The sequence below is a fragment of the Anoplolepis gracilipes genome, unplaced genomic scaffold, assembly GCF_047496725.1.
Source record: "Anoplolepis gracilipes unplaced genomic scaffold, ASM4749672v1 Contig21, whole genome shotgun sequence".
In the NCBI taxonomy this organism is placed as follows: domain Eukaryota; kingdom Metazoa; phylum Arthropoda; class Insecta; order Hymenoptera; family Formicidae; genus Anoplolepis; species Anoplolepis gracilipes.
In genome coordinates this window covers 384,409-396,802 of record NW_027328671.1, presented here as the reverse complement: position 1 = coordinate 396,802, position 12,394 = coordinate 384,409, and the positions used below count along the sequence as shown (strand labels likewise).

Below are 12,394 nucleotides of genomic sequence, written 5' to 3'. Positions count from 1 at the left end.
CTGAGTGGCGTCGCCAAGGTCAGGTCAAGGTCACCTTATAGCCAAAACGAAAAAGTTCATTAACATTATTTGTTTTGCTCAATGTCCTTTTTCACCTCCTACTTGGTTGACCTTACCTTTTGAAACACCCTCTATAATTATATGATTAAAATATTTTATATTATAACTCGCATCAAAAAGCCTACATAATCATAATATAAAAAAATTTAATTAAATTATCATTATTTTTATGTTTTAAAAGTCTCACACACAGATTAATTCTAAAATCATTAAATAGCTTATAATTTATAGATGCATTAATAGTCACATTCAATTTTGTGATATTCATCATTAAAATCGTTTCATTTATAATAAAATTTCTATCACAAGAAAATAGGACGTTCGTCATAAATGGACTAAAAAATAGATTACTAAACATAGAGATACATTTATTATTATTATATCATTTAACAATTTAATAACGACCTACTTCTCGATATTATTTCAGACCATAAAAAATTGTATGTTATCAGACAGTTATATTCAGAGCCAGGTTACCTTTCGAAAGCAATCAGAATCAGTAATAAAAAAAGAAAATGCTTTCGGAAACGAACAGTTACGTGCTCACAGTCGATCAACCGTGAAAAGTCTGTCACAAAGAATAGAATACAATCGAGTAGCAACAAAACTCATACTAGCAAAAGCTGTAGTTAATATATCTGTGGTTTTTCTGATTTATCTACACGAGATAAAATATGATAACATAAAGAACAAATATCGCCAAAAAAGGAAGCTACGATTGGAGAATGTTTACATACAAAGATAGGCTATCTTTCCTGCCACCCCTTATTCCCACCTAATTTACTTTACAATATATAAAATGTAGACTTGGACTTCTAAACTATAAAGTGACAATTGTTATCTCTAATTTGTGTATCACGTGTGAATTATTTCATAAAACTGCAAAATATAATATTATTTGAGTTTTTTCTCGCAATCAGAAATTGAGCTAATACATAGTTTTCGAATTACTACTAATTAAACTTATGATATCGATAAAACTATTACTTATTAATTATTATAAAATTTTTTGTTATCTCAGATTCAATAAGCCTTATTGTTTCTTTTATCGATATCACAATCTATAATATGTTTACAATTGCCAACAGTTTCAAAAAAAATATTATTAGATCAACCAAGTATATACATCGCTACATCTCCACGTGTAAATCATACTATCAATGTTTAGTAATATTTAATTCATATCGTAAAATTGTATTCAACTGTATCGTTCAAAGATGCATTGTGACGAAAAGTGCATTGATCAAACTTTTACAAATTGCTGTGCCATGCTACACATGAACTCTAAATGTATAATATGTTTGTTTGTAATATTAACTAATAGCTTAATTAATTGTATTGTTTAACATTATACAATTTAATAAAGTCAAAATTCTTTACAAAACATAAAAATTGAAAATATAATTAAATTTAAATTTAAATAACTTATTTAAGAACAATTTGAATTATAATAATAATTAAGTTACATTATTCACAATAATGTATGTATTCAATAATGTTAAATTATTTACATTATTTAAATAATTTAATTTTAAATTTAATTTAAATTTCAAATTTAAATTTGATCGAGCTATTTAAATGTTATATTATGCAATTTATTTAAATATAAGATAATAAAAGTATATTTTATATTAAAATTACATGATTTCTCTGTTATTTATTGATTTCAAAATTTAGTTTTGTATAAATATTGAATATATACAGAGTGTATTTAATAAAAAGTTCATCATATTTTTCGCAGAAACCGGGTCTTCCATCGAAACATGTTTCCTACAAAAGTTTTGTGACTTTGAAGGAGACATAAGATGGTTGATTTGACTTTAGATGCAGATATCAAGGTTATGTAAAGATCAATCTAGGTTTTTTAATTTTTATAGTAATCTTTTTATTACTTTTAATATATTTTTGCTATATATATTTTTTAAATTGTTCTTTAGTAAATGAAATTTTTTAATAAATAAAATTATTTAACATTTATTAAAGCAAATCTCTCTTCAATCATTTCAACAATTTCATATATGTATCTCCGACATAACATTTTTTATGATCGGAAAATACGCAATTTCGCTTACAGCTTGGAATAAATATATCGGCATATTCAACTTCACTGAATGACCTGGCGCGAGATATGATTCATCTTAAAGGACGTTCTCGATTACAGCTCTGATTCACACAGGTGCGCAGGAGGCGCCGATCAGCACCTATTCTACTGAGAGGGCGGTGACAACCGGCGGCGGCTTCCGCAAGGTTGTGTTTCAAAATTTATTTCTCGGAGTAGAGTAGCGTTAAATTGACTAATCAGGACGAGAGAAACAAAAATTCCTTGTCCCGTGATTGGTCAATCAAATACTACTCTACTCCAGGGAGTGAATTTTGGAACGCAACCTTGTGTGAAGGTAGGTTTCCACCGGCGATCGATAAGAAACCGCGTGCTAACCGCGAAAAAAGGATGAAAGAAAAGTATGCTATTAGATCGAAGAAACGCGGATTTTTCACGAGGATACGTACCGCTTGAAATTGCTCCAATAGCTCCTGCCGGTCGTCGATCGCAGTGGCCATGTTTGTCCGAATATATAATCCTTCCGTCTTTCCTTTCTCCGCGACGGCGACCCCGGTCGATGCTTCTCTGTCACTCTTTCACGCCCGCCCGGCTCAACCTTTCTTTCTCTCTCTCGACCTCTCCCTCTCTCTCACTTCCTCTTTCAACCGTCTGTCCCTCTCGCGTATATACTCAGTACACACCGTGACACAATGCGGCGCGCAACGTGCGATGGCACTCACAATGGGCAATTTTCTTACTCAATATCGTCGCACGAACACGAATATTGCGCGATATCTGATACCGATACTAGGGAACAGCTCAACTGCCGCGTTTTGGAAAAAAAAATGTGTTTGAGACTCTGGAATCAGTCAGCCAAAGTTAAACGCGCAACGACAACCCACTCGTTCGGAGTCGCAGCGAACACTGACGTAGGAATTAGGAATGAGAAATATACAGAGAGAAGATAGGCGCGCACACACACAACCGGTCTCCGACTGACTCCGAGAATGCACGAGCTTTCCCGAAACACCCAGCGTCAATTTGACTGGCTGACATAAATCGTCCCCGAATTTTCACACTTTGTAGAGAACATTCTTACACTAAATCTCTACATTTATACCAGTATTTTCTGTTATCTAGATGATTATCTCAATAAATTATGAAATTATCTAGATAATCTGCCAGACACTAGCAACATGCTTCTCATGATTATGTTTTCATTTTCTTCTTAATTTTAAAGCAACTTAAAAATTTAAACAGATTTTTTTATAGCAATATTATCTTAAAATCATATAAATAAGATGTTTTATAATTTTATTTTTTTATATTATTATATTATTATCTAGACAAATTTAAAATAATTCATCTATCTTATCTGACATTAAAATAAAATTTTGTCTTATCTTATCTTATTTAGCTAGATGATTTCAACGTTATTTACGCAAAATACTGTTTATAACAAGTATACTCAATAAAATTATTTGTAGAATTATTACTTATCAAACCTTCTCATACATAGGATGTCCGGTTATAACCATATCACTTCTCGTTTAACTCATTCTACCTGCACGAGCGGTTATTACAGAACACTGTACATGTATTTATATTGTAACGTGAAAATTATAAATAGAAAAACTGTATAAGTTATATCTCAAAAAACGATTAGATTATATTAATATATCCCAGATAGCACAAAATGTTTATTGGACGTCCAATTTTGATTTTTATTTAGTCCAAATGTCCATGGATATAATGTAAACGTTTTAAAAATATACATTGGACGTTCAAAATACATTTATATTTAGACGTCTTAAAAATGTCCATTTTACGTATTTATAAAAAGAATTTTTAAGAATTCGTATGAAACTGTTATTAATTTTTTTTGTATCTAATAAAGATATTCTAATTAGAGTAATTCATTCTAAGTATCTAATTAAAGTGTTTGTGTCTAAATGAATAAATAACAATAGCGGATAAAAAACCTCAAAAAAGAGACAATACGTATATTCAAAATATGTCCAAAAGACATCCCAAAGACATTTACAGGATCGCGTGAAATCGTAGCTGATCATAGAAAATTCATGTGAAACTTTTTACTTTTCACGTTTCTGCCCTAAGGAAAAAGTTACATGATCAATACCCAGCAACAAATATACAAATTTAAGAATGGTTATGCGCGTAGTAAAATTAACAATTTTGGATATATATATATATATATATTATACGTGTTTTTTTTTTGCTTGCTACTACGCCGCGCGCTCAGATTAACTCGTATTCAAGTTTTCATAAAATGTATATAAAGCAAAGAACAGATACTATACTAAATATGAAATTTAAAGTATGTCTTTTGTATCAGTTTAATTTCTAATATATAATCTCAACAAGAGATTCAAAACGTGAAATAGATTATTTAGAACTGGTCGGTTGAAGTGGAAATAGTCCGTTTTACTGCCTATTTGACAAAATCGAAATTTCTATATAACTTAAATACATATATAATTTATTATATTATTAATGACAATCAATTCTAAATAGAATTACAAAGCATTTTGATATAATTAATTGATTTGAATGAATTTAAAGGTGAAAACGTCAATAATAGATTAAAAATGGTCATGAAATGAATTACGAAAATTAACTCTAATATGTATTAAAATTGAACAATACTCTACCTCTCTACCTATTTTAAAAAGTTTTTTAATGTTTGAAACAGGTCCAATGTTGGTCTGTTTTCGTCCTTAAAATGGACTTTTCGGATATCTAGAAAAGTAACACTGAATATCTTTAAAATGTCTTAAAAAGGCTTCAGTCTGGATGTTTAAATACGTAAGAAACATCCAATATGTACATTTTTAATATGTATATAAAACATCACTGTGCTGTCTGGGATTATATAAGAGTAATAAAACGAAATGTCACAAAGAGTAATACATATATATATATATATATATATATATATATATATAAATGTTATCGGTAAGTTATTGATTCATTGTAATTTCCCACTCTTAAATGTAACATGTAATAGTTATATCCAAAGATCGACATCATCGGTATTTTTAGTAATATTTTCAACTTTGATTAACAATTATTTGAATAATCAGTAACCAAAGTCAAATTTTTTTTACATTTGATTAATCAATAATTAAAGTAGAAAACTTTTTTATTACTTGAATATTCGACAATAAAAATGAAAAAGTTTCAATTACTTTGAAAAAATGAATGGGTACAAGGTATGGAGAACTATTTTTATAAGATTAAGAATGTTTAAATGTACATGAAGTTTAATTCGATAATATTAACATAATAAAAATAAACGGCGCAATATATTGAAACAATCATAACAAAGAACACATCGAAAAGCGGACGTTTCGGCTTGACATTTCAAGCTCTCTTCAGCGCAATAATATTAATGCAATAGGTAGTTTGCATTAAAAAAATACATTTTTTTATATATGTAATTTAAATATATATTATTATAAATTTATTTATAAGAAAATTTTAAATTTTAATCAATAGGAAGGTATTAAAAAATGTAATAAAATTTAAATTGTGAGAAAACGATTTTGATTGTTTAGAGTGCGTGACGTCACAGTGCAATAGTTTCAAACGTTTTTGTTTTCTGTATTCTGTATTGCGATATTTGATCATTCTTGAAGCGTTTAAATTTATTGGATGTTTTAATTGTTGTACTTTTACATAGAGGTAGAAAACCGGTTTTGTACGTGTTACCTTTGCCTACTTTCACAATAACTGGATATTTTAATAAATAAAAATAGTGTGTTGTCACTGTATATATTGGTTAGGTTTGGGGACGCTATTTCACGCTATTTAGCGCTACTAGCGTCTCCCCGAATGCAGATATTGCACTGTGACGTCACATCGCGTTCGAGAGGACTCGGTCGTTTCCGGATCGTATTCGACAATTTCAAATAATGTAATTTTTATTATTGATTTTCTCGCTTAATTTGCATTAAAAAGTTACGAAAAAAATAATTACACTTAAAACTATAAATAAATTATAAAATACAATTGTTTTTCAAAATCATGCAAACTGTCAATTGATCATACACGTAATAAAATATCTCAGATACAGTCAAAACGCTCTACTAAAACATGCATTACAATAATGAGGTTATTTTGGAAACAAATTTATTTGCCGGTACAAGTATAAAAAAATCTGATAGATCGCAACTCATACTGTAAGTAAGTTGAAATAAATTCACTTCATGAACCTCATGGGAAACGTTCATATAGTCACTTCTCGCCAATTTATGTAGATTGGGAAGTATGTGTTTCAATTACTTTATTAATCACTATTCACAAAATTGAAAATTTTTCAATTACTTGATCAATTAGTAATCAGAATGAAATATAATTCTAATTACTTGATCGATCACTAATCAGACCTAAAAATTTTTCAATTAGTTCATCCTTCTTGTAATTAGAATTAGATGTTTCTTAATTATTTAGATAATTATTAATCAGCAACAATTAGAAATATAGAAAAATAAAAATGAGTTGAACGAAATATTTTTTTAACAAAATTAATTGAATTAGACTTTTTATGACTGATAATTCAGTTAACAAAATAATTTCTTCGTAAATAAATATATTAATAATAAATAATAAATAATTTCTCTAATGAACAAATATATTAAATCGAAATGGAAAATGAAGAAATCTTCATTTGTTGAAAAAATATATTCCATAGAATACAGTGACTGTTTCTCTCAATACAGTATCTACAATATATAAAGTATATAAAAAAATAGAATTTCAATAAACCAAAATTGGTTTTGAAATCTTAAGCGAAAATTTACTTTAATAACTCATATAACTTAATTCATAATGCATAAATAGTAAATTATTATTATCTAGTTATTCTCTAGTATAACTTATTACAATTTGAAATTATTTCACTTTAAGTACTGATTGATTGAGTAATTCAAAAGAATATTTAATTTGATTACTCTTTAGTTACATAATCGAAAATATTAAATATTTAACATTTTAATATTAAACATTTGTTGAGATTATAATTAAGAAATTGAACTAACAAAAAAGATATACTTTGGATTTTATATTAGTACTTATTGTTAGTACCCATCTTTTGTAAGCTTTAAATGCATTTTAGAGCAAAAACTTAATATGAGTTAATTAAATCTGGATTATCGCATAGCAGCAGACAAAAGAATACGCATATAATAGTATTATATATTATTATAAATTATTATAACTGCAATAATATTCTGTTACATTATTATAATGTTGCAAAATAATATGTGTATACATACAGCATATTATTATACATACATAGCGTCCGTATCCATAAATGCGTCTGGATAAATATGTTACAACTGCTTGAAGTTACAAGAAAATTTAATGAAATAAATTTGCGCAAAACAAGTTTTTCGTTTGCAATAAACCGCATGTAAAAAAATTTTTTTATTCATGTCTTTTTGGAATTGTGAAGGTCATCTTAATTTTTTAAATTAACCACCCTGATTTCCTTATAAATTGATTCCCTACAATATTCGGCGTAAAAAGTTAGGATAAGATAGCAAAAAATTGAATATTTTATACTTTAATTTGACATAATTTTACATAAATTATGAAATATCTCGTAATATTCATTTTTCGATTATTTTACCTCCAATATTTTTATCTACAAAATAAGAAAAATTAATTGGTGTAAAGAAAAACACATAATTATCATAAAGAATAATACTCGTATTTTTTTATTAAAAACAACTATGTATTCTTTTACACTAATTGATTCCTCATCACTCTATGCATAAAAATATTAGGGATAATCGAAAAATGAATATTAATAAGAATAAGAATAAGAGATCTCATTAATTTATATAAAATTATGTATAAAAAAATTAATAATATAAATTATATATAAAATTAAAGTATAAAATATTTTGTAAAATATTCAATTTTTTTGCCATCTTGTGCTAACTTTTAACGCTGAATATTGTGAGGAATCTATTTATACGTATAAAAAAAATTAGAGCGGCTTTATTAAAAAAAAATTAAGATGATTTTCATAACTCGAAAAAATAACGAGTAAAAAAATAAAACTCTTTTATATCATATTATGTAGCACAAGTTATATATAATGATATAAAACTGTTAGGGTGTTCGTCAATAATGTACTGACAAGTAAATATCTCGCAACTGGTTGAAATATAAAAAAGGTTAACAATAAAAATTTTCACTGTTTTTAGTTCGCAACAAAGCGCAGGTAAAAAAAATTTTTTACTCGACTTTTTTTTAATTTTATAAAATTTATCTTTTTTTTAATGGGATCACCCTATTATTTTTTTGTTGCTTGTAAATTTTGCTTAACATTTCATAATAAAAATCATTAGCTTAATAAATTATTGCAAAAACATCCAGCACACATTCAAACATTTTTTTCCTAACCTGTAAGGTATAATTAAGTTTAGTTTTAATAAAAGTTATTTTTTTTCAAAGTTCTATCCAATTATATTCAACTTATATTTCCATATTATTATATTTGAAATTTCGAAATTGAACCCAGTTGCACTTATTTCCGATTTGTGTGTCCTGAGAAATGAAACTAATATCATCACCAATAAATACTTTAGTATCGTTTAGAAATGAAATTTTTTACCGTAACTTCCTGTGACGTTTTCAAGAAAAACGTGTAGTCTGAATTACCCTATATATAGGTAATAATATAAAGAAATAATAAAGAATATTACACCAAAAAAAGACAATAATTGCAGATATTGAGAAAATGAGAAATTAGATTAATTCTAAGTATCATATTAAAAAGTAGAGAATTAAAAGTATATGAAATATATATATATAGCCCTTCATGAATTAAATATAATAGTTTCTTTGACGTTAATTGATTTATTGACGTATTATAGATTTAAAACATTTGTGATAATATATACATATAACAATCTTAAGAAGTAGGTACTTAAATTGCTTTCTTATCGAAAGAAGCGGATCTACAAATAATAATAAAGGCCTATCATAAAATGGTTTAGCTTTATCGCTATATCTATTAGAGTTTTCAATCGAAAATTATAGAACTGTTTCATTTTACACAATATGTATTTTTATGACAAATGATAATACCAAATAAATTACGCATTGATTAAGATTATAGCAAAACAAAAGACTAAAACACATATATCCAATAGAATAATAATAATAATCTATATTTAAAAAAAATATGCAAATATTTTTAACAAAATAAGTATAAAAAGATTTTATAAATCAATAATAACCATACTAGTAAGCCAATTCTTGAAAAAATGTCTGTCCTCTCAAAAATATCCAACGCAAAAATTACATTTCTCTCTAAAAATACATTTATTACCGATTATAAAACAATTTTGTTATATTTGTATGTGCATATGTAACATGACAAGCTCGCAAAGTCATAGGCACTTGTCTTAGGTATCTAACGAGTAATTACATAATACAATAATACAGATTAATATGATATAGTACGATAATGCAGATATAACATATAGATATACATATATGAATATGTTGTGATAACGGTATATAAATTTTTTCGAATATAAGCATATCTTTGGTAAAGCGCTCGTTATATTCAAAGAAATTGAAAATACTAAATATTGTTAAACACAAAATATTTTATATTAAAATGATGAAAAACACAAATATACATCGTTATATGAAAGAGAAATAAAAAAATATAAAAAAATCGAAACTTAGAGGCTAATGCTTTGGAAAATATGTATTACACCTATCTGTCAGAAATATGTACACTGTGTTACGTTTTCAACACACAAGATCAAAATTATCGAGCATTCCATCTTATCAATTTATATTAAAATATTCGTATTATCAAGAATTTTTGTTTTGTTAACCTAATATTTTAGATGAAACATATTTATTGTACGCTAAGAAACATATTGTAACATATTCGTGTACGGCTTGTTGCATTCACGTTTGCGATAGATTCTCTATTAATTAAATTAATTTGATATCCCTCTTACATTACATTCAATGGTGTAATATAATTGATGTAATATAATTCTTTGTCTTTGTTAACTTTTTCATAAAATGTCAAAATTCCTCTATCATTTTGCATAATACACTATGAAAAAAAATTAAAGAGACACTTTCTTCTATGCAAAAAAAGGTCATTTTCATGTAGTTGCAACTTCCTTAAAAATAATTAAAATAAGATCAATAAAAAGCCGTTTCAAAGTTTGAAGTTTCTAGTTTTACAATCTTTAAATGAATTTCAATTTTTTTTATTCGTTACAAAATGATATTGTAAAAAAGCAACGTCCGTCGATTGAACAAATTTTTCCAAAGCTTGTCCAAAAATACCGAATTAAAAAAAAATCTTAGCACAATTTCATTAATTGGGTGTTAAAAAGCAGAATTTTAGCTTTAATTTCTTTTTTTTAACGAATGTTTATTTTTTTCGCCGAGATATTTATTATTAAAGCAAAATCAAGCTATTAACTTTATAACTGGTGAAAAAAATGATCGTAGTAATCATTAATAATAACAATAAATAATAATTAAAAAAGCAATTCAAAGAGAAAAATTAGCACTTTAAAATGTTCTTATCGTTTTTTCATTCATTATTCATTTTTAAAGCGTAATTGTTACTTAAAGATCATGTAAAAATATTCAAATATTCTAAATCAATATTTAATATCCAAATATTCTAAACTAGAAATTTCAAGTTTTGAAATTTTTTTAAATCTTATTCCAATTATTTTTAAGGAAGTTGCAACTACTTGAAAATTGGCCTTTTTATATGGAAGAAAGTGGCCCTTTCGTTGATTTATTATTTTATTTTAAATCCATATTAGAAAAAATTCAAGATTTTTAATAAATAGTGTACAAAGCTCTTTCCTTTCTAGATATGATTTATCTGCTCTCGAAGGATATTGTTTTTCAATATCCAAATATTCTATGCGAAAATTTATATATAATATAAATGGTATATAAAATAAAATTATTTATAAAATAAAATACTGCATCCCAGAAAAAAATCCATGCTTTTAAAGAATTTAACTACTTATTTTTTAAATACTCTGTATATACGGGCAGAGAAATTATACAAGAGAAAAAAATATATAAACATATTTTATGTATAATATGTTTAAATGTATAATATGTATAAAAAGTATAATTATATTTTATATATATATTTATATCCTACAATCAATCTTTGATAATACAAGATATCTATTCAAATTTTATAAAACTACAATTCCTTAATTCCCCATTTTCCATCTTGTTCTAAATGTTTTTATTTAGAATTCCAGATAAAAATTTTAGTTGTAATTTTTTGAAATAAGTTTTTTTATTGTTGGCGTTTTCTAAAGCTTTTCACTTATTAAAATAAAAAAAAAACCACTTAAGTTTCAAATATTAAATTTGAAAATGTGTAGAGGAGATCAGGGCTAGTTGTTACAATATCAATTCTTGACTTTTTATAAGATTCCTATAGTACCTAAAATATTTAATTTTTTTTTTATTCAAACCAACACATTTTTAGGCATCTGTAAATATTTTTTTCATTTGAACAACTACTGTTATGAAAATATTAATTTTTGAACTCGACCAAATTGTAACAATTTGCTTCACTATGGGGCAAGTTGTCGAGGCACCATTGTGTGTTACACCAAAATTGTATACAGAAAACCATACATATATAAATAAGAAAACCGACATTAGATCATTAAGAAGACACAATTATATAGTTATTCACAAAAAGATTTATATTTATTTGCACAAATTTTTTTTCTTACTAATTTATAAGAATTTATACAAAAATTTACAAAAATAAAAATTAATCGAAAGATCAATACAAAAAAAGTTTTTTAAAGTAGAGTTTAAGAATCTATAAATTTAATCTATAAATTACATTTATATTTGTTGAGAGAAAGTTTCCTCTATACTAAATATTTGAAATGCACTAAATATTTAAAATATAAAAGAAAAAAAAAAGGAAGAGAGAGAAAGAGAGAGTGTGGGAGAAAAAGAGAGAAGAGGAAAAGAAAAGAGAATTTTTCATTTCCATAAAACATTTTCATTCTTCAAATATATACATATAAATATAATATATATTTGAAACACATATAATTTACAACTTAGTTAATCAGTGAATTATCAATTGCTTTTGCAATATATATAAGCAAAAAATTATCATAATTTTTTTTTAATTTCCTGAGTTTCAATAAAATGCCATAAGAAATCTCAAATAATTTTTCTACGTAAAAAAGAAATCCCTAAAAATGTTTTTCCAAT

At 25.8% G+C, this 12,394-nt stretch overlaps 1 protein-coding gene across 1 annotated transcript in view; it reads right to left on the bottom strand.

The window, feature by feature from the left end:
* LOC140675829 (plastin-2-like) overlaps nt 1–3,045 on the bottom strand; it is a 52,406-nt gene extending 49,361 nt beyond the window's left edge. The window contains exon 1 of the mRNA XM_072910441.1: nt 2,569–3,045. Within this exon, the coding sequence (XP_072766542.1) occupies nt 2,569–2,619 (51 nt within the window). The 5' untranslated portion in view covers nt 2,620–3,045. The remainder of the gene's footprint in view (nt 1–2,568) is intronic.
* Between the last annotated feature and the right edge of the window lie 9,349 nt (nt 3,046–12,394).